The 23508-nt window shown below is 44.0% G+C and overlaps 1 protein-coding gene and 1 long non-coding RNA gene across 2 annotated transcripts in view; one reads left to right on the top strand and one right to left on the bottom strand.

Annotated features, from left to right (window-relative positions):
* Elp1 (elongator acetyltransferase complex subunit 1) overlaps positions 1-23508 on the bottom strand; it is a 59590-nt gene that overhangs the window by 16108 nt on the left and 19974 nt on the right. Inside the window, exons 11-28 of the mRNA XM_048420234.3 lie at positions 22054-22284; positions 20826-20996; positions 19364-19463; positions 15289-15471; positions 12972-13078; positions 12057-12160; positions 10798-10851; positions 10601-10706; positions 9832-9947; positions 8854-8927; positions 8510-8588; positions 8342-8421; positions 7243-7380; positions 7053-7138; positions 6369-6523; positions 4864-4987; positions 3662-3759; positions 1614-1815 (exon numbers count right to left, since the gene is read on the bottom strand). Coding sequence (XP_048276191.3) covers positions 1614-1815; positions 3662-3759; positions 4864-4987; positions 6369-6523; positions 7053-7138; positions 7243-7380; positions 8342-8421; positions 8510-8588; positions 8854-8927; positions 9832-9947; positions 10601-10706; positions 10798-10851; positions 12057-12160; positions 12972-13078; positions 15289-15471; positions 19364-19463; positions 20826-20996; positions 22054-22284 — 2208 coding nt within the window. The remainder of the gene's footprint in view (positions 1-1613; positions 1816-3661; positions 3760-4863; positions 4988-6368; positions 6524-7052; positions 7139-7242; positions 7381-8341; positions 8422-8509; positions 8589-8853; positions 8928-9831; positions 9948-10600; positions 10707-10797; positions 10852-12056; positions 12161-12971; positions 13079-15288; positions 15472-19363; positions 19464-20825; positions 20997-22053; positions 22285-23508) is intronic.
* On the top strand, positions 14675-15624 carry LOC125390992 (uncharacterized). The gene is made up of 2 exons (XR_007228917.3): positions 14675-14898; positions 15224-15624. It is a non-coding gene; the product is annotated as an uncharacterized LOC125390992 (long non-coding RNA).

The following is a 23508-nucleotide window of genomic DNA, read 5'->3' as shown; positions in this document are numbered from 1 at the left end:
CCTATTAGAAGGTATGGCCTTGTAATAGGTTTGGCCTTGTTAGAGTAACTGGGAGTAAGCTAGGGGGTTTCAAAAGCCCAAGCCAGTCCCAGTGTTCTCTCTCTGCCTGCAGATATGGATTAGAACACTCAGTCACCATCTCTACCTGCATGCCACCACGTTCCCTGACAAGAGGATAATAGACGAAACCTCTGAAGCTGTGAAGCTGTATGCAAGCCCCAGTTAAATGCTTTTCTTTAGGAGAGTTGCTGTGGTCACGGTGTCTCTTCACAGTAATAGAAAAGTGTCTAAGACACTATACAACAATGTCTTTAAAAAAGCCTTGTTCAGGGGCTGGAGAGATGGCTCAGAGGTTAAGAATGTTGATTGCTCTTCCAGAGGTCCTGAGTTCAATTCCCAGCAACCACATAGTGGCTCACAACCATCTACAATGATATTTGGCACCCTCTTCTGGCCTGCAGGTATACATGCAGACAGAACACTGTATACATAATTTTTAAAAAAAAAAGCCTGCCCATGTGTCCATGCCCACTGCACATCCTGCTAATCAACATCTGCAGTAACTACATATATTCCACGATGAACAGGAAGTTCAGCTTTAAGCAGGACACAGACAGACAGACACACACACACACACACACACACACACACAAAACGTTACCTACAAGTTTGGAAGCTTGTTTCAGAACTGCTCTTTTATATTTTTGGGACCATTAACACTGTATACAAGACTTTGTTAAAGAATGCTCTGGTTTAAATGACCCTTCAACCCTAAAACTCATGTTGGAGAACAAAAAGGAGAGAAAGAAATACAAGCATTAAGCCGGGCGGTGGTGGTGCACACCTTTAATCCCAGTACTCAAGAGGCAGAGGCAGGTGGATCTCTGTGACTTTAAGGTCAGCCTGCTCTACAAGAGCTAGTTTCAGGACAGCTAAGGTTGTTACACAGAGAAACACTCAAAAACAAAAACAAAACAAAACAAATACAAGCATTTCTTTATCTCAAGCACTGCTGAGGCCAGAGCCCTCCTTGCCTCTCACAGGGTCCTTACCCTCTGCTCTACTCTCAGAAGTCAGAAGCACTAGCCTCGCCCCCAGGTCAGGAAATCCTTCAACTCAGCCACTCAGCTGCCTTGACTTTCTGCTTGTGCATCTGGTCTTGTCCACACCAGTCCTGATTATTATGGTTTTCAACCATATATGGGCTACATCAAAATAGTTCCATCCAAAACTTCATCTTTACTTTCTTGAAAGACCATCTCAGCAACACTGTTAAATGTGGCCATAATGTCTAAGGGTCAGTGAGTAATATGGCCAGATAATACAGTATAACTTTGAGGCCATTTGCAGCCACAATCTCCTGTCTTAAGGGACTGCAAAGCTACAAAACAGAGGATCTATCAGTACCCAGGCCAGAGATAAACTGCTTTTTATAGTATGTCAACACATTTGGAGGTGCTTTTGGGACTGCTGTTCTATTGAAAAGAATGTTCTACGTATGATTGACTAGAATGAGCCTGTCTCAAGGAATGTTGCCCTAAACTTATTTACAAAATTACCAGAGCAATAAACACAAACCTTTCAAAGAGTGAACACAGAATGGCCCTGCTTACCTGCCAGAGTTCTAGCAAGGCCCACCATCTGGTCTTCAGAGAGCTGAAGCTGGCCAGCTATACAGAGAGCTTGCTGCCAGCTGCCGCAAGCCAAAAATGCGGCGAGCGCCTTCTGATGGGCCCCACAGCGGGCAAACACAAACCCTGCTGGCTCATACAGGTGCTCCTGCATCAGGTGTTCCCCGTAAACAACACTGATCGCCTGTGACAAGACATGGAGATGTGGCGAAATGTGACAGTGGTTTCTTTATAGTATAGTACATAGTTTCCAATGCAGGCTACGTTAGCTTCTTCCTTTTTCTACTCAAAACTGTACTAAAGATATAATACTTATTCGATATACACTGAGTATTTACATATGCATGATTCGAGGTGGTGGGAATAAAAGACACACACGCAATAAACAACTAACTAACGAAATAAATATTATAAAAAACAACAACAAAACCACAGCTCACTTAAGTTTTTGTTCGGACGGCTACAGAGAATGGACTCAACTGCAAAGCATGGTTTATAAATGTAGAAGATAAAACGACCAAGAATGACGGGCATGCTACCTCTGAAGGCTACAAGGAAATGAAGCTTTGTCAAGAGTCAAGAGAGAGCCGATAAGGCACAAGGTCTATGTGGCAAGAACATGCACAGAAGATCTGAGAAACAATGAGGTTAATGTAACTGGAGCTGGGGAAGATGAGAAACCAGAGCTGCCAGGCAGCCATATGCTGAACCCTGCACTGCCAAGGCTTAGGGTGAAGCAGAGACACAGGAAAACAACACATAGTCCTTGCCCTTCTGGAAGCCACAGTACGGCAGACACAAAGCAGCAAATCATCGGTTTATTTGGTTCCTAATCTAAGAATGGCTTTAAAGGGAGACTTGGAAAGTCCATGGACAGGTGGACTCAAAAAAGGACACAGCAGAAGGCTGGAAGGTTGTTATTAAATAACACAACATCTTGGGAAGAAGCTGCAGTTAACTGAAAATCTCAAGGATGGCAGAAAATGCTGCTAAAGAGGTTGGCATGTGGGACTACAAGAGAGATCTCAGAGCTTAAGAGTGCTCGCTGCTCCTGCAGAGACGCTCGCTCAGTCCCTAACACCACATCAAGTGCTGACAACTGCCTGCAACTCCACTTTCAAAGGAGCCAACCCTCTCTTCTAGTGTGAACCTGGTGCACATACAGAAAAGCAGACACATGCACACACATAGATAAGAATAATGATAATTATGGTAGTAATAATAATGAACAGCTGGCATAGGCTCAGTCACAGAGAGACTTGTGTGAGAGTAGATCTTGGTTGTCAAAACACCTGGGAAAAGGGGTCCTCCATTGAGAAACTGCCCCCATTAGAGTGCTGTGTGGCTGTGTCTGTGGGGCCCTTTCTTGATTTCTAACAGCTATAGAAGGAACCAGCTCACTATGAGCAGCAGTGTCTTCACTGGGCACGTTGGCATGGGCTATGTAAGACAGGACGCTGAACATGAGCCGCCAAGCAAACCAGTTGGCAGCACTCCTCCATGGTCTCTGCTTCAGTTCCTGCCTCAGGTTCCTCCCTTTCTTCCTCATGCTGTTTTTATCACAGCACTAGGAAATAAACTAGAAGAACATGCACATAATTTACAGACAGACGAAAACGCTGATGGCAGCAGCACGGCAGAGTACAACAGCTAGAAATGATGGCCACTGGTGCTCACAGAGCCTCATTTCCGCATCTGGGCACGCCACTCTGCAGTTCTGACGCCTACACAAGCTGTGGCCCCATCTGTAACTGGGCACAACACCCATCAGTTTATAAGGAGGACCACATAATACATTTAACTTAGAAGCAAAGTACCTGGTACATAAAAAAACCTAGAGATAAAGATCCCAAACACCTGAAATACTTTTGTCCTTGCTAATTTCTCCAAATAAGTTCAAGATGAGACTGACAGGTTGTAGGACAAACCGTGAAGCCAAGGACAGTATTTGGACTCAACATGTCCTCACGTCCAACTAATTCGCAGAGCAGAATCAGGAGACCCCATTTCACAGTTCACCTACCACACACCTGGTACTGCAGTGATTGTGGCTGATATAACTTCAGAGCTTCCTTATACAAGTTTTTATCTTTTATCAAATTTAAGCATTCTGTGAAATACTCAGGTCCTGCAAAAATAAGATTTACAAAAACAGAGGTATAAGACTTTGGAAGTATAATGGCTTTCATTTACACCTATGTTTCCTAAGCAATATTAATGTGAAACTTTTCCATGTGTGCTCATGTGCCCATGTGATAGCCTGAGCTGTTGGTCCTCATGTCCTCGGCCGACACTCCTGAGAAGGCACTGTCCACCTTGTTTTCTGAGACAGGGTCTTTCACTGTCCAAAGCTTGCCAGGTAGGCTAGGCTGACTGGCCAATGGAACCCAGGGATCCTCCTGTGCACCTTCCTGAAACTCAGATTACAAGCACACGCCACTAAACCCAGCTTTTGTATGTGGTTTTATGGAATGAACTCAGGTTCTCCTGCTTACAAAATAAGAACTTTATTGACTTGGCCATCACTCATCTCCTCCCAACCATGAACTTTTACAGTTTCCACAATTTAAAGAACAGCTTCAAATCAGAAGTTTTGGTGAGCATTGCTCCACATTCTGAGGTCAGAGAAGATCAGGTTGGACAGGGTTGCACTAGGAATCCTGGTTACACTCTCCTGCTCAATACCCCCTCACGTTCAAAATGAATACCTAGGAGCTCATTAAACGCTCCCTCCCGGGCCTCACTCCATCCAGCTGAATCAGAGTGTCCATGGAAGTAGATGAAAGCACACTTAACAGGCACCACAGGTGTCCTCCGTGACAAGTCACAACTGTTCCAGCACTGGACAGCGGAGGTGTGAAGGGGCCCACAGGCGTTGCGTGTGCCTGTTAAACTGCACAAGTGCAAACCACTCACTGCAGGCGAGCGTACTGACAGACACCATGAGATGGGATTATCCACTAGTTCTGACCAAGGCACTGAAGGAATTTTAGGAGGAGCTCAGTCCTACCCCACAAAGGACCTGCTCTCTGCAAGGGTCCCCCAGCTCATGAAGAGAGACCTGCTTTACTTTCAGGGCATGAGACAAAAGTAAGGAGAACACGCAACGATCAAGTCCTTCGGAGTGGAGGGGACTGAAGCCATCTGACTAGGGCAATTTCCTATCTTATCTTAAAGCTTGCCTGGCTCCAAAATCGTTTTGAAGCAGTGTAAACACTGTCCCCACACTTACCACACTTGCTGAGGTGCCCCAGAGCCTTTTCATATCGTTTCAAGTACTTGTCTATGGTGAACCGCTGGTAATTAATCTCCATTTTCTTAAGTGCATTAAGAAAAGGAAGATATTCCTTAGGATCCTAAAAAAAAGAGTTATTACTTGTAATATTTATGTAATACAAATTCTAATGAAGACAATAAAAAGAGAATAACATAATTTTAAATGTATGCTATCCTTATATATCAATTATATATCATATAATACATTAAATCAAAACAAGCTTTGGGAAAACTACTTTCATATTTGGGTGTTATGAGTTTACATTTGGGATAGTAATGACTAACATCAACTCCATCACAGGCTAATAAGGAAAACCACATGCCTATAATCTAGAAGACAGTCAACAGTGAACCTAAGCACCCCTAAAAGAGTCAGGCCTGGTTCTCATGAAATGACCCTCCATGACATGACACCCACGTCAATTATGAAGAGCACACATCAAAACGAAGATAAAATGTACTGAGTGGGGCATGAGTCTATGAGTTCTACCACCTCCTGCTCCGTACCATGCCTAGTAAGCTGATTTTTCTTCCTAAAAAACAACCTCCTGGCTAGGGACACAGCTTAGTATAAGGAGGACCTTGAGTCAGATCCCCAGAACCTACATAAAAGCCAGGCCTGGTAGCATGAGCCTGTTATTCTGGCACTAGGGAAGAAGGGGACACAGTCAGATCCCTGAGGCATACTGACTGGCCAGTCAGTCAACCTACTCTTCTTAGTGAGTTCCAAGTCAGCAAGAGATCCTGATTAAAAAAGAAAAGTGGATACACATAGAAATATACAGGGTTTAGCAACACTAGCTGCCGTGTTGTGGAATACTAGTTTAAGATGTGTTACACTGGTTTATGCTGTGGAATATTTGTTTAAAGATGTGTTGCAATCTATTATGTGGCATTTGTTTAGCTCTATAAAGCTGTTTTACTTTGCCCACCACCCTGATTGATCTAATAAAGGCTTGAAGGGTCAGTAGCTAGGCAGGAAAGAGAAACAGATGGGGCTGGTGGGCAGAGAAAATAAAATGGAAGAGAAATCTAGGGAGGAGAGTGAGGAGCAAGAAAAGACAGAGGAGGACACCAGGGACCAGCCACCTAGTGACGTAGCCAGCCACAGAATAAGAAGGAGAGAAAGATATATAGACTAAAGAAAGGCAAAAAGCCCGAAGGCAAAACATAGTTAAAAAGAAACAGCATAATTTAAGTTAGAAAAGCTCGCTAGAAATAAGATAAGCTAAGGCCGGGCATTCGTAAGTAAGAATAAGCCTCCATGTTTTCATTTGGGAGTTGGGTGACAAACCCCCAAATAGTTAAAAAAAAAAAAAATTTAACTACACTGTGAAGGCTCAAATCTGTATCCACTCATAGCATTAGATAGAGTATCGCTCTCTAAAGAGCAGGGTCCTACACTAGGATGATTATATAAACAAGTTTCAAAATGGTGCAAAAAATATGAACTCCACATACCTTTTGTGACTTCTCAGCTACCATGAGAACCAAATCAAAGTTATAGGTCCCAAGAGAATGATTATATAATTCATTGACATCTACCAGGAGCAGCAGGTACTTCAAGGCCTCCTCTGCACTCACAGTCTCACCAGGAGGGGCATTTCTTGCTGGTGCTTAAGGAAAAAGAGGGTGAGGGTAGAGCTTGGTCAGTCAGAGGCTTGTCTAGCACACATGAAGTCGTGCGCTTGATCCCCATGCCACATAAAACCAGCTGTGGTGGTGTGCTTCCGTAATTCCAGTACTCAGGTGGAGACAGGAGGATCAGAAACTCAAGGTCAGCTGTGGCTGCAAGGTGAGTTTGAAGCCAGCATGAACCTTGATTACACACACACACACAGACACACACACAGACACACACACACACACAGACACACACACACACACACACATACATTTAAATGAATGAAAGAAAAAAAGAACAACAGAACAGACCAAGTGTTAAGATTTTCTGACAGACTGGGACATAAGATGAACATATGTTTTCAATCCATTCATAAAATGTTCTGCACTCAGAATCTTCACATTTGAAAATGGTGACCCAGAGAGCCACCTGTTAACTCTGTGGAGTGCAGACACACAGTGATGGTCAAGAACAATGACTGTCAGGCCAAGGTAAGCAGGTGTCTGTGCGCAGGTCTCTACCTTGAAGCTTGTGTACCTTCTGCAGCACAATTTCCAGTTCCGGGGTCGTTTTCTTCACGTGAGATGTGAGTATTGACAGGTAGTACCTGAGGCAGGAAGTGAAACACCAGAATGACAGGAAGAACAAACTGGACAAAGACGGATCCATGTCCTGCTGTTCCAGAGAAGCCAACAATAAAACAGCACCCACTTGTGAGGATTGATTCTCTCCATAGCCACCCTCATAGCATCACAGATGAGGTCAAGTTTCTTCCTGTCAGGATCCCTGAATGTCTGGATAGTATTGGGCACCGGTGGAGGGTACATAGTCTTCGTGACATCTTCTTCCCTAAGAACCAAAGGTATGAACAGGTCACTTACCAAACAGTCTGGTGATCCAATTACTAGCATACATTAGGCAAGCTTCTGAGACAAACAGAGACCTGCAAAGTTATTCAAGTAGTGAGAAATCAAACATATCCACAAAAGACTAAAGCAGGATACAACCAAGGTGTCCAGGTAACCAGAGAATGAAGAAAGGATAGTGTAATTTACACAGCAGCACACCATGAGCAATTCAAAATGAATGAACTAGTGATGCATGCAAAACACGGCTGAGCTCAGCTCTAGTAGTGAAAGCTGCTATATTCACACCACAATAAATACTTTCTGGCTAGATTATGTAGTTAAACAGATGAGGCTGACCCGTGCTGAAACAGTAGCTCTCCGAGAGCTGGGGCACAAGGACTAGTGGAGAGTGGATGTGCTGGATTAAATGATGTGAAAATGTGCGGACACTCATTGGATGGAGCACTAGACATTTTGTAGCAGTTAACTACCCCACACTAAGAGCATATTCTAGCCAACGCTATGCAAGGTGAAATAAATGGACTGCTGCTTCAACTTCCTTTGCCATTATCTAAAACAAGAAGAGGATGTGTGGACAGGACAGCAGGAACGACAGAGCCTGGGTGTTGTCACTAGACATTCCCAACAGTCAGCATTTTCCTAGTTTTAAAAAGTTTCATTAAGAAGTTGGGAAAAATCATTACAGAGAAAGGATCATATCTGATGGCAATCTCATGAGAAGAATAGTTTTACAGCAAACCTAAGAAATAAGCCAAATAACAGTTCAGGAGGAGAGCTTAACTGCCGTTGCTAAAGGTCTAGAGGAGAAACCCTGCTGGCCCTCACTGTGACAGGGACTTTTCATGTTTACAGAGACTTCTGTTCTCCAGCTATATGGGTTTGATTTCTTTATCAAGAGATAATACTTAGAATATGATGCACAGAATTATCAAAATACTTACTTTAGTTCTGTGAGGAACAAGTTAATATGATTTGCGGAATCTATCTGCTTTATGAAGGCTTCAACGTTCCCAAGAAACACCTATGGAAGGAAGGGACACAAGCGTTAGAGTTCAGATCGTCTTCGCTCTCAAGAGTACAATCAGAGGGTAAGTCAGATGCGCAACTACCTCAGGGTTATGATCGTGAATCAGATTGAGGTTAATTCTCAGTTTTCTCATGCATTCAAATGCTTCCTTAAACATAAGACTGCAAAGACAGAGAAAATGGATAAAAAGCACATTTCATGAGAAACTAAGTTCCCTGGCCTAGTATATTTTCATTACAACACAGACCAGCTATAATCAGATTACAACCCATGTAATAAAATCCTCCCAATTTTTAGTCTGAAACTACAGAAGGAAAAAGCTAACACCTGACACATTACTTTCTTTTCCAAATGTACAGTTAGTTACCACAGGAGCCTGGACTACATGTCCTTACGTGCACAGAGGTACAGTCACAGGCAGCTTACTTGTCCAGCCAGTCCCGAATCTGAGCCAAGACCAAGGCCCGATGATGAACAACCTCCAAGTTTCCCCTCGGCATCTCAAAAGAAATCAAACATCTCTAATCAATTCGAAATCATTGAAGCAGTAGGATGCACAGTTCCACTTAACTCTTCCTGAACCACCACAATGCTATACAATGAACAATTAGTAGAATCCAGTTGTGTTCAATGTTTATCTTGACTTTCAAGTGAGTTTTCCTTTAAATCTTATTAGTCAGAGCTTTTATTAATCAACATTCCTTCACATAAAGCCAATAGAGAGCCAAGAAAGAGGGTTGTAATAGGCTGAAAAGTACAATAGAGGGGGCTGGAGAGATGGCTCAGAGGTTAAGAGCATTGACTACTCTTCCAGAGGTCCTGAGTTCAACTCCCAGCAACCACATGGTGGCTCACACCCATCTGTAATGAGATCTGGTGCCCTCTTCTGGCCTGCAGGCATGGAGGCTGAACACTGTATACATAATAAATAAATAAATCTTAAAAAAGAAAAATAGAGCCTAAAATCCAGCCTGTGCGTGATGTGGGAATCCCCTCTGTATACTGTGAATACCATTGGTTAATAAAGAATCTGTTTCAGCCAGTGGCTTAGCAGAGTAGAGCTAGGTGGGAAAACTAAACTGAATGCTGGGAAAAAGAAGGCAGAGTCAGAGAGATGCCATGTAGCCACCAGAGGGGTAAGACATGAGCTGCCAACTGGAACCTTGCCCGTAGGCAATGAGCCTTGTGGTAAATTATGAAATAATAAAAAGGAGTTAATTTAATATGTAAGAGCTTGCTAGAAATATGCTATAGTGATTGGCAAGCAGTGATTTAATTAATACAGTTTCTGTGTGGTTATTTAGGAGTCTGGGCGACCCGGAAATGAACAAGCAGCTTCCTACAACACATAAGTACTGTGGAAGTGACTAAGTGACAACAGAAAGTCTGAAGGACCAAGCTTACCTGTAGTATAAGCTTTGTGTCCTGGGGAACAACTGTGACGATCCGGGAACCCCTCTCCACTCTCCGCAGACTTTCTTCGTTGGCCTCATTACTGCCGCACAGACCAGTCTGTAACACTAAAAACATCACTGATTGAGACCACAGCAAGCCACACTCCATTAACTGCCGCTGAATCTGCCCCGTACTTGAAACTCAGCTAACGTCAAGTCCCTTTGCTCTCCCACTCAGCTTCAAGACCCCTGGGCCTTCCTGTAATCTCCCTGCTGCAAAGGACCCTCACATACTCACATACACAGTTTCCTAAGCAACTGGGAAATACAGGAACTGAAGCAGCATTTCTATTTCTTAGCATGACCTTCACACTATAGTTATACCAATGGCAGAAAGAGTTCCTGTTTCCAAGTCAGCAACAAGAAAAATAAGGTGGCCTTTCGGAATAAGGAACATTCTCTTTCAGAGCACAGTTCCTAATGCCCACACTAGGCAACTCACGACTGACCATAATTCCAGTTTCCGGAGCATTCAATGCCTCTGGTCTCCATGGACACCCATGTGGCCACATGCACATTCACACACAAAGGCACAGGTATGCACATTTGCACACACACCAACACAATGTAAAAAATATATATACTGCATCAAAGAAGATAATAAATGAGACCAGGACTCTGTGGTAAACAGCCAAAGTAGATAAAGAATTTAAAAATCATCAAGACTTCAAGACACTGGAAAAGGGGGATACCCCCATTTTGTAGAGAAAAAAGCTTACTTTTAAGTGAAGCACATCTCAGGGAAAAACAGTGGCAGGTATGGGAATGGGTTGTCAACAGTAAAAACTCATCACACACTGCAAATGACGTGATATTTGATGCAACCTGCAACAAGCAAAATAAGCCCAAGGGAAGTTAGAGTTTGTACTTGGAAAGAAAAATGTGAGAAAGACCAACCCAAACCAAGCCTAGATACCTCAGTGTCATTGATGAAAAAGCGACACCTGTCAGTCAGACCAAGGACACACTCCTGCAAAGAAACAAAAGTGAAATTACACGCAACCCTATTCACAAGCACTTACACCTGTGGTCTTCACCATACAGTTCCAGTGCTCTGCAATGCCGAGCCTCTCATCAGGACTGGATGTCGGCAGCTAAGACAAAACTAGTGCCATGCTCAGGGACATGCCACCACCCGATCGAGCAAGCCACTCTATCGACTCCACTCATTTTGAATGGATCTCATTCCTCTCTTTGACTGCACACCCAAAAGTCTATGCTGACCTCCCCTCTTATTTCCATCCCTTTCCAACCTTCTCCTCTGGGCAGCCAGAACCACATATCCAACTTGACGGAAAACACATCTCTCTGATGACTAAAAAACACCAACAGCTGTATCCTTTCAGGCGAGAGTAAAGGAGTTCACTGCTAACTATTTATCAGATTAAAAGCAAAAAGTAGTGTTTATTTCTCTTCATGCCCAACATTTCTGTTCATCTACGTCAAGTGAAGAGTCTTGCTGAGCGGTGACTTATACTCCTGGCAGGGACAAAACTGTCCCCTATGCTCTGTGCCAACTCAAGTGGGAAGAACAGCACAGCTCGCACCTCAAGGCAGGGGCCTGACCAGGATGCACAACAGGAAGGGGCTGTGGTCTGCAGCATCTGCTGTGTACTGCCGTGTACCCTGTCATCTTTCTAAACTCAGGTAATTCCAGAACCTTCTCCTGGGATTACTTTCCTTTCTAGGAAGAGTGTTCTCTATGTCTCAGCACACTCACCACTGCCTCAGAGACTTTAACTATCATCCTCTAGTTATCCCCAAACACCTCACTGTTTGCTACCATCATACTTTGCTCCTTGCCTTCACTCTCCTATTTGTATCAAAAGATGGTGGTTTAAATGACCATGGCACTCATAGGCTCATGTATCTGAATAGTTGATTCCCAGTGCTGTAATTATTTGGAAAGGACTGGGAAGTGTGGCCTTGTTGGAAAAGGTGGGCTACTAAGGGCAAGCTTTGAGGTTTCTCTTAATTTTCTCCAGAATTTTACAAGACTGACTTTCCCCTTTTCTAGATGAAGAAGGTGGGGGCCAAGAGGGAGCAGGAATCTCCTGTCACAACCCAGGGATTTGGTGGTGACACAGGTCCAGCTGCAAGACCCATTCTTTTCCACCCACTGCCCTTGGCACTGACTGTTCCCATGGTGAACTTCCCTGCGCTGTGTTGATTTACCTGTCCTCCAATCACGGCCACTTCCACCTGTGTGCAAGGGTGAGCAAATCGAACAGGAAATCCTTCAGCATTCTTCCAGGGTTCCACAGTCAGAGACGGTGAGTCTGTGGTAAGATTGGCAAATTTAGTTTACAAATAGCTCACCAGCTCTTTCCTGTGAGGCACTGAAAGGACAAAATAAACAACGTCCCTATCTCACCCCCCAAAAGAAGCCAACACAAAAAAACAGAAATCTGGACTTCTGACAGATAGAGCATCATTAGGCTATTTCAAACAGGAGCAGACTGGATCTGTCAGCACTGCTCTACAGCATGGTATCCTGGGCTAGGAGGCCTAGCCATTGAGCTGAGGTGTAACTCAGTAAAACAGTGCTTGCCAAGGGTGCATGAAGCCCTGGGCTGGAATCCAGCAAGGCAAACAAGCAAAAAAACAACAAACAACCAAATGAAGTATTCAGATTCATAAAGACAAGCACTGCACGCTTCTCTTATACAAAGACACTAGACTTAATTTTGTTACGCGTATGGAGTGTAGATATAGGCCATGACACTACGGAGGCGGTCAAGAGGTGGGAAGAACAGGCCCTGGGGGTGGGGGCAAATAAAAAAAGAGGGCAACAGAATGCAAGTGACAAACATGCAGAAGGGAGTTAGGGGACCTCCAGGATTGGGGGAGAGAGAGAAATGGGAAGGGCAATCAACAAAAACAACGCATGGAAATGTCATAATGAAAACTTTCACTTTGTATGCTAAAAACAATAATAACAACTAAAAAAGATTAGGAATAATCAATAAATAAAAAATAAAAATAAATAAAACAATAAATAATTAAGTAGCACTGACAAGATACTCACAAGTACACAGTCTTAAGAATTATTTATTTGTAAATCTGCTTTCCTAAAACTCCAATACTCACCCCAAAAGCACCTGAGTAGCTGGCCATCAGCCAGCTGGACCACTGATGACTTGGTTTTGGAACTGCAACATAAACTAATGATGACCCCATCCACGGTCACAGATGAACTAAAGCAAAACACACATACATAGAAAGAAAAAAAAAAAAACAGGAGATAAGTATAAAAGAGATAATCTTTCTTAAAAATAGATTCACTGATTTTCCCACAGTGAAAACAATGATACTTCAGAATACACTGCCTATGCTGATGCAACACATATTCTTTACACACAGAGTGGAAGCTCACAGATGGAGAGGGATTACCTGTTTCCAGAGTCAGGAAGCTAGCTGTCTACCCTGAAGGAACAGCATCCTACTCACGTGGCAGCTCATTATAATGTACTGCAGTGTATTGATTTCCTTACATATTCTTTGTTGGTGTGTGTGTTTGTTGTTTTTGAGACAGGGTCTCACTATGTAGTTCTGACTATCTTGGAACTTACTGTGTTGACCAGGCTGGCCTTGAACTCAGAGATCTGTTTGCCTCTGCCTCTCAAGTGCTGAGATTAAAAGCATGTGCCACAATACCCACCTTCCTTAAATATTCTTAATAAATAAACTGCATCAGGTAGGTTTGGTGAGATCAGCCTGCAATCTTACAGCTACTTAGGGAGACTGTAAGTTCCAGAAAAGTCTAGGCTACAATCTGAATTCAATGTCAGCCAGGGCTATTTATTGAAACACTGTCTCAAAAATAAGTAAAAGGAACACTGAGTGGGGCTGGAGAGACGGCACAGCGATTTAAAGCACTGGCTGCTCTTAAAAAGACCCAAGTTCAGTCCCCAGTACCCACAAGAGCGCTCACAACTCCTCATAACTCCAGCTCCAGGAGATCTGATGCTCTCTTCTGGCTTCCATGGCACTGCATGTACATCATGCACAGACCCATAAACATAAAGAAAATAAGAAGGTTGAGGATATGTGCTTCCCCCAGCATATTCAGGGTCCCAGGTCCAACCCTCAATACCCCTAAATACATAAATAAATGATGGAGAAAAGTACAATTTCTTAAAGGAGAAGGCACCTACAGAAACAAAACCAATGCTAGGATTCCATTCAGGAAGCTTATTTTTAACCAACTTAAAAAAAAAAAAAAAGGAAGGAAGGAAGAAAAAAAAAAAAAACAAAGACAGAGAAGTAAACTCTAAAAACTCGGTTAATTTCTCCAACAATACCTCAAAGTTAATGAGGGACAAACTACCTTCCAGAGAGTCTGGGAAGACTGAGCTGGACAATGGGACTGGATCTGGCTCCTGCTTGACCAGACCAGTCAGCTGATTCTTTAGACCTCAGTGGCAAGACCACAATACATAGTGCTGAGGGCACATATGTCAAAGAGGTGTAAAGAGAATAAATGAATTCATATGGGTAACACACACAGAAGAGCTTACAGTGCATAGCCACAGTAAATGCAGGCTGCCAACACTTAAGACTGAGAGCCATTTCATCTCTTAGAGACATTAGTATTTTATATGAACAAAAAAGTAGTCTTCTGAGAAACAAAAATTAAAACATCAGAACTACAAATGACTTTTTTTACTTAGAACATTAATGTTGAAGACAGTGGAAACTACGCAGTGTAGACATTTCTAATCCACTGCTGTGCTGTCAGAAAGCAGGGTTCTGCGGAACTCAGGCAGCACGGATCTAATGTAGAACACAGCCAACAGAGATCTTCACAGCAGGCTTCTTCCACAGCGTGAAGCTGTGAGCTAACATCACCATGGTAACAGGTAGGGCTTTGGTTACAAAGGAATGAGCACAAAGCAGCCAGTCTTCCACTAGAAACCTGAAGCATTCTGGGAGCTAGCCAGAAATTTTCTCTACCATCCCCCAGGACTTGAATGACAGAAATCTCTTCGGTTGTCAACAATGTTACATGACACAGGTAAAGTCATGAGTCAAACACGCTCAGGCCCGGGGATGGGGAACCGGCAAAGAAAGAGGCTTTCTAGTGTAAACAAACCCACACAGAGAAAAGGGGGGCCAAGTCTGATGCTACTACTTAAAAGCAGACGTAGATTCTATACTACATTGGCCCATGAGAATTGACCACAGTAATTATCTATTAAAAACAACAGTAAACTCTAATGTTTACTTTGTGAAATCTCAGTGGATAACTAAATAAAATACACAACTTAAAAATATTCTGTATATTTGATAGGCTCCATTTTACTATTTCTTGACACAATTTTGATCTATTGTCTAACAAGGAAGCCTTGCCCTGTGTAACTTCACGGCCAATTTTACATACTGAATACATGAATGAACCATGTACCTGACAATCAGCTGTCCCTGCTCCTCATCCACCTCAGAAGGGGCCACAGTCAGACGGCAAACGGCAGACTGCAGGCTGGTATGACTGTGGCTTACGGCCAGGAAAACGGCTTCTTCAATCCAGGTGAGAAGGCTCAGCTGCAGCGGGTTTACCTCCTCATCTTCACCGTTCCCAAGCTGAATTCTGTTTCAAATATTAAAGAATGTCCAAGATGAGAACAAAGCTTTAAATCACTGAACTTTAAAAACATTTCCTTATAAAGGGAAACTACAGTCAACTCATCATTTGGAGAAACAGAACTTGCGCTACAGCCCTGAATAAAACACCTGCACCAACCACCAGGCTTAACGTCCTAAGACTCCAGGGGCTGTGGAGAGGGGACGGAAAGAATGGAGCAGGAGGCTGTGGAACGTTGTCCTCTGGACATGACGAGGCTACCGCAATCACACATTCACAGCAGCAGCAGGGACCTGCAGAGGCCATTGAACTGTAGCATAGATGGTATGGACGACTCCAGGCCCCAACCTTCCTAGGGATCCACTGGCAGTTGATAGTGGCTGCAGCAGTTGCTCATTTTTGAGGATGTGGCACTGGGTAGGAGCCCAGGTTTCAGTGAATGGCTCCACACTCATGCACATATGGGCAGCACTAGCAGGACTTAGTAAGTTATACAAAGAGGAGACATAAAGGTAGAAGGATTACGTTTGGGGAGGGGGAATGGCAATGCAGAGCTGGAGAGAAATGGGGGATAGATGTGATCATATTTCATTGGACACATGCATCAAAGTCTCAAGAATAAAGAAAAAAGCCTTATGTGAATACCAAATACCAGAACCCTCCAAAATAATGTCTGCCTGACTTAAGAATGTAGGATTTATTTTAAATCCACTTCCTCATATCCTAAGATCTTTACATTTGAAGAGTATTCTTTTGAAACTGGCTATGTAAGAAAATTCTCACCCTTGTGCCAAGGCTACTAAACCACAGGGCTCTCCCAAGATACCAATGGTCGGCACTCAATCCGGACACCAGCAGTTATCTGCCTCAGAAGATACAGGACCCTTTCCAGAGCACCTCACATCAAATCAACCAATAAACTGGGGACAGCTTTCTTGCTTCTAACACTTTCCTGATCTGGGCATCATTTTGCCACCTCACAAAGGAGAATTGCTGTCCTCTGGGTCCAGGGGCAAAGTCAGTAGTAGCTGCTGAGGAAGCTGGTCTGCTCCTCCTGTTCAGTCAGGTCTCCCTCTCCACTGTCTCCACTGCACACAGATCGCCCAGAGTCCTCACCACACAGGCCTTCCTGGCTCTGGTTCTCACCAGCTTCCTCCCAATTCTTTCCCAACCCAAAGCAGTTCTTCCCTAAGGATCAAAATGAAGACTCATGTCCTCCTATTTTCTCTGAATGAGGGACTTTCCTTCCTCTTGATTTCTAATATTCTAATATATTCTAACCCATAACTGTGTAAATAATAGGTCATAGCATCACATGGGGTCACATTACTGCATGTGAAGACAATAAAATTAATAGGGATGAATAAATAAACAGTAAAATTATATGCACACCACGGAACTGAGGCTGTTACTCTTACATGTGTCTATCTGTCCCATGTGTTCATGTGCAAGCTGGAGGACAACTTCAGGTGCCATCCCCAAGAATACCATTCACCCCAGGGTCTCTCACTAGCTCTGAGCTCTGTAAGCATCGCAGCTTGGGTAGAAAGGGATCCTGGCAGTCTAGGGCCAAGGAGTACCACAGGTTACCGTAAGCGTAGCAGCTCACTGCCCTGCTCCAGGGAGAGGTTCCCAATGTAACAGCTCTGCTCCCACAGGCGAGGGTTTTCCCAGGGAAGCCGTTACAGTTCTGCTCTGGTCCCCCAGAGTGTATTAACTCTGCCCCACTAGGGGAAGGTTTCCCCAGTGACAGTCTTACAGCCCTGCTCTGCTCTTCTCTGGCTCCTGAGGAAAGTTGTTACTTCTCTCCTCCATTCCGGTGAAAGAAGATCTCACCCAAACCTCATTCAAGAGATTTATTGGGAGGGAAGAAGCCAGCGAGTGGCTGCCTCTGCCAGAATGGAAGAGGGCAGCAGAAAACTGAACAGGTATAGGGTTTCTTAGGGGTGGAGTTTTTCAACCAGGAAGATTGGGAATTGGTCAGATTTCAGTACCTTGAGCTCAGGTTGGCTAGATTTTGTGTTCAGGAATTGGTTGGTTTTCTGCTCAGGAATTGGTTCATTTCTCTGCACAGGGATTGATTGGTTTTTCTCCTTAGTTGATCAGGGGCATATTTGGGTCTGGTTTCAGGGCCAAAGTGTTTCTTTCACTGCCCTTTTTAGCCTTTGGCTTTAATTTCAAGGCCAGGGCATATTTCTTTCCGATTCTGATTTGACTCTAATTCTAAGGTTAAAGTGTGTTTCTTTGGCTCTGGTTTCAGGGTCAGGGTACATTTCTTTGGCTCTGGTTAAAGGGCCAAAATGGGTTTCTTTGGCTTGCCCCTTTTCCCTACATGCTCACCAATTAGGAGAGATCACTCAGCCAGTGAGTCCAAGGATTCTCTTGTCTTCCCACCTCCCCAGAACTGAGATTACATGCACACACCAAGCCTGGCCTTCTTCATGCAGTTTCTGGGGACCAAACTCAGGTCCTCATGCTTGCAAGCCAAGCACTTTGCTGGCTGAGATATCTCCCCAGTCCCAATATGATTATCAGTAAATGTTTGATTTGTATACTATTTTACCTATCTATATACCCTTGGTCACATAAAACTTAGTAGAAAAGGGGTCATAAACTGAAGAAGTTAAGAAGCCCTTTCTCAACTGCCTCACTCTTAATCCGAATTGTATCTCTGTCTAGCGGTTTCATAATACATGTTAAGATTTGGATCTAGAACTGGGCAGTGGTGGCATAAGCCTTTAATCCCAGCACTTGAGAAACAGAGGCAGGCGGATAGTCAGAGCTGTTACACACAGAAACCCTGTCTCCAAACCAAAACCAAACAAAAATTGGTCTGGAATTCTCCCCGCAAGGCCTATACGTTAACGCTTGGACTCTAACCTCTGCACCACTACAAAGAACAGAATGCTAAGGAGGTGGAAGCTAGTAGAAGTTTTAGATCACTCTAAGAGGTGTGGGAGTCCAGTTCTCTACCCACAGCTGCCATGAGGGGAGTGGGTCTCTGCCATCACCTGCTACGAACATGAAGCCTGAGCCAAAGCAATGGGGCCGAGAGGCTGTTAGAGCCCCAAACACCAGGAGTCAAGCTAAACCTTTGCATTGTAAACTGCCAGATCTCAGGGATTCACTGCGGTAACTGAAGCTGCCTAGCAGAGCACACAACGGAGGAATACAATCTCACCAGCATTCCATATGCAGGCACCACAGCATAGACTTCCTTGAAAACTATGGACATATTAGATACATGACTCATACCTAAAAATCCATTTCTAGATTCTCTTACTTGCTGTACTTGTTTCTATTAATTTTGTACTGGGTGTACCTAGTAATTAAGAACAGAAACATTCCAAACTGAATAGAATCAAACTCTGGCTCCTGCAGTTAGCAGGTCCATGATCCCAGATGAGCTGTTAGCTATTCTCCAATTCTGTTCTCTTATTTGTTGGTGCTCTGTAGCGGGGACTTAGGATTTGGCTTCCATGCTCTTCTGTAAATGCCTCCAGTGGGCCTGAGGTCCTTAATTATACCAAACCATTCGTACTGCTGCATCAACAGGAAAGTGCACTCTGATTTCAACCTGAGAGTCTAAAATTACAACACCCAGAAATTCTGTAATCTGGAATAAGACCAAGATAGAGGCTGAATTGGGTCATTCACAACTAGCACCATGTATATCCGCATTTACGTGAGTGAGTGCAACTGCGTCCTGGTGTCTTTCCCACGGGAGTCTCCCTAGGCAGCTGTGGGAACATAGAGCACCAGGAGACTAAGTGACCGCCTCCCTTACCAGGCTCAGCTAGTGACCGTCTTCACATTTCCCAGTCACAGGATGGATGAACTCAGGAGAAAAGGCTACTTGATCCTACTCCCAGGGACACAAAAATACTTAAGAACCTACCTGTATCTCTTTTCCAGTTGAGGAGTGCTAAGAGGAACTTTAAATCCACTTCCACCCACAGCTCCCAGCTTCACTGTGGGATCCAAGTCTGGGTTATCACCTAGGAAACAAAAATGCAAATATCACTGCAAGCTTGCTCTAACACCAAGAATGTAGGATCCTAAAACCTGTGGGTTCTAGAGGACCAATGAAGCAATCTAAAAAACAATGACATTACAACCTCATTCTTCAATCTCAACACACCTTTCCAGCTCAGGCTCCATCAAAACCTACTTTCCATTAATACTATCTCAGCCACAGCATTTACCAGCAGGGCCCCAACACTATCATCAATCTCCACTGTCCCCAGCCATCTCTCAGTAGTCTCACACCCTCCACAGTCCTCAGCATTCATAGACAGTCTTCCCACTGTTAACCTAGTTCACTGACACAGCACCCAAAACAATCCTCTAAAACCCTGCACCCTGTCACAAGCTCTCTAATGGCTCCTAGCTCATTCAGAGAAAAGGTTTTCAAGGCCCTGAAAGAGTTGTTCCCTGCCACCTCTAAGTCCCACCCACCACTCGCCCCTCAGCTGTCCTCCTTTGGTCACTGACCCAACTACTTGGAATGTTCTTGTCCACATGTGCCACTTCTCTCTCTGGTCCTCCCCAGGACTCTGCTCAAGGACTGCCTCACAGAGAAGCTGTCCTGGGGACACTGTCCCCCAACAGCCTACTACCTCCCTCCCCTCACTTTCTTCTGTGTCACTCTACGCTTAAAAGTGCTGCGCAGCACTTACCAGCTGACACGCTATAGCCCTGGCAATGAACGTGAGCATGACCTATTTAAAAGCCGCAACATCAGCACTGCACAGAGTGGAACTGAAACCAGGGAAGCTGGTGATCTGTCCAGAGAGGATTCCCATGAAAAGCAGGCTGCTTGTTTAAGAACTGATGTGAAGGCAGGAACTCCACTGTGAACTGACTAGGTCTGATTACTCTCTCAGACACTTCGAGGCTTGTCCTCACTGAAACTCCAAAGCTACATCTGTCAGGGCACAATCACAGACCCTCAGAAATAACACCAAATGTTAAGTCTTTCAAGACATAGACATATGAGCACTGCCTCTGTATGGTCACACGTACACACCTCTATAAAGCAGGCAAGGGCTCTGACTGCTCCTAGGAGAGTCCTAAGATTGTGTGTGATTGTGTACAAAGGAAGGAGAAGGCAGGGAAATCTGTGAAACAGGACAATGTTGCACTATTTCCAGAGTTGAATGTTATTCTCAAGTAAAGGATTTTTCAGGATCATCAAGGCACAGGGAAATGTATACATGAACCAAGTAAGATAGAAAGAGAAGAACATGCAACCAATTAAATACGATGACTGTGAAAATCAATTAGACTGGAATCCGGCAGCACTGGCACTGAGACGACACCACACTGTGACGGTTGTGCAGCAGGGTGTTTCCACTCACCACACTTGTAGACAGAGATCTGGGTACTGGCATCAAAGACAGCAAGGTCATTGCTCTTTCTGAGGGGCGCAGAGAACATGACTTGATTCACCGGATGTGGGATCAGCAGCCGGTAGGTACACATGGGAGGTGGGATCACAGTCTGCCGGAAGACCGTCACCAACAGCCTGTCTACACAATGAAAATGAGGATGAGCCATGTGGGCGTTCGGTGTGTAAAAGCAGACAGGAAGCATCACTGAGCACCTATGATAACTGTGCTGGAGGCATGCAGCAGCTCGTCACGGAAACTTCTGCTGTTTCCTCATTAATAAGCATAAAAAGAGTATGGGTGCTTGGTGCTCTGTCTGCGCCTGGCTAGCGTGGCCTCCAGATCCACACTGCCCAAACTTCAGGTGCCAAGGATCAGGGCGAAAAAGCCAAGAGGTCAAAGTTCCAGCTTTAGACGAAACTAGAGTAACAATACCTCCAAAACCAGAAGGGCCACAGTTGGGAGGTTGAGGCAGAAGGGCTGTCATGGGCTGAAGGAGCCTGGCCTACACAGGGAATACCAGGGCTACATACCAAGACTCCATCTAACAAAGGCACCCCTCACACCAATAAAAAGCGTTTTCATGTATAAATTGGTAATAAGGCATGACTAAGTTCTCTGTATAGAACAGGATTATAGAAAGCAGTATTAAAAGCACCATACAGAACACCTAGTGTCAAAACTGTCTATAGCAAATTGTCTATGGCTATCTCATTTGGCAATCCAGTTCTCTACCACTGATGGTTACACCTAATTAAAAACACCAATATCCCCACAGAAGATAAATATCTAGGATGTGACTGAGCATCCTAGAGAAAGAGATAAGTTTACAGTTCTTAAAACAAAAAGCAAAGTCAAACACAGTGGAATGTACAGCCAATACAAGGCTACCAGACCCACTGCCCCACCCACATGGCTCCACTGTTCTCTTTAAAAGGAGGAAATTGTCAATCTTCAACTTCAAAAGCCAGACAAGTCAATGTCTAAGGTTATAAGTCTGGTTGAACAGGGAAGCTGGGTGGAGTGAACTAGGGTTTTTCTGAAGAGTGTGTTTTCTATTTAATGATGCTCCCAGTTGTAACACATCAAACACAGCAAACACCAAACGGGTATTTCCCCACTGTTTTGGTTAAACCAGCACATCTGCAGGCCCTGGATCAGGACATGCATGTTCATGACACATTTCCCAGCAGCTTACTTCCGTCAATGACAGCCACATTTGCCAAGTCACTGGCACTATTTCCAGAGCTCCGGTCAGTGGTCCAGTGCCAGTCACAGTATAGATAACGCCAGCCCTGGCAGAGAATATGCAGTCGGCCAGGCATCACCGGGTCCCACAACAGAGACACGACCTGGTTCGTCCCACTGGTGCTGAAGGGCAGGCTTTGCTTGAGATACCAGTGGTAGTTCCCCATGGTCCAGAGCTGAACTGTGTGTGGAGGAAAGGAAAGAAAGGCCATCAGAGACCAGAGAATCAAGCTGTAGACCATCAGTAAGAACGGAACAGGGTAACTTTGCATTTTTCCAAGAATTCTTCCTGTTTGGTCTCTCTAAAATAATTCTATAATAATCACTGTCAAAAGATAGCTAAGACAGTATTTCAGGACGTTTTTCCCATGCAAAGTTGAGTAAAAGATAACCAGATACAATGTGCATCCACGCACCATACTACAAGGATACAATCTGAGAAATGTGAAGTCCATAGACATCATTAAGTGCAAGCATTACATAGTATTCTCACATGGAATAGGACTGTTACAGTGCCCCTGGGGACACAGTCCTAACACCTGCTCTGCTGTAGGCAGAGCCCTTAGGTGGCACAGGACTGCACCAAGGCACTCCAGGCAGGCTCTGGCCAGTGTCCCTGTGGGAAGCTGCATGCAGTTATGGCCCAGGCTATCTAGTATTAACCAATATTCAGCTGCCTGGAGGCTAACATTCACTCAATCATCCCAGTATGTATTAAAATGACTAATTATGCCAAAGCTGGCCTTTATCAATAAATTAAGATTTTTAACTACATGAAAGAATTGATTTGAACTTCCCCAACCAATTCTTAATTTAGTGACCAAAGAAAACAATGCTCGCTCTCTAGTCACACCATTACAGTGTGTCTAGTAGCTATGATTGGCAGGTTGGACCACAGGTTTACACATGTAGGCAGACACTGTGAGGGTCTTCATACTCTTGTTACCCTTCGTCAGTGTCATCGTTTGACACATGGGAATCACTGGTCTTTGAGAAGTTGCATATTAAAACAACTTGGACATTTGGGTCTGTTTTGTTTTTTAGTTTTTATAACGCCCTGATAAAATCCTGAACACCACCAAAAATAAATAGTTATTATCAATATATATTCTTTATCCCAAAACAATTAATCCAATTCTGATACAAGCCTGGGTTTCATTTTTTTTTTTTTGAAGATTTATTTATTTTGTATACAGTATACTGTCTGCATGTATCCCTGCATGCCAGAAGAGGGCACTAGATCTCATTACAGACGGTTGTGAGCCACCATGTTATTGCTGGGAATTGAACTCAGGACCTCTGGAAGGGTAATCAGTGCTCTTAACCGCTGAGCCATTCTCAAGCCCAGGTAAGAACTACTAAAATGAATGAATAAACAAACTACTTAATTACATTTCAGATTAAA

Source organism: Myodes glareolus, chromosome 16 (assembly GCF_982192425.1).
Source record: "Myodes glareolus chromosome 16, mMyoGla1.1, whole genome shotgun sequence".
Taxonomy (NCBI): Eukaryota; Metazoa; Chordata; class Mammalia; order Rodentia; family Cricetidae; genus Myodes; species Myodes glareolus.
This window is presented reverse-complemented; position numbering and strand designations above follow the sequence as displayed.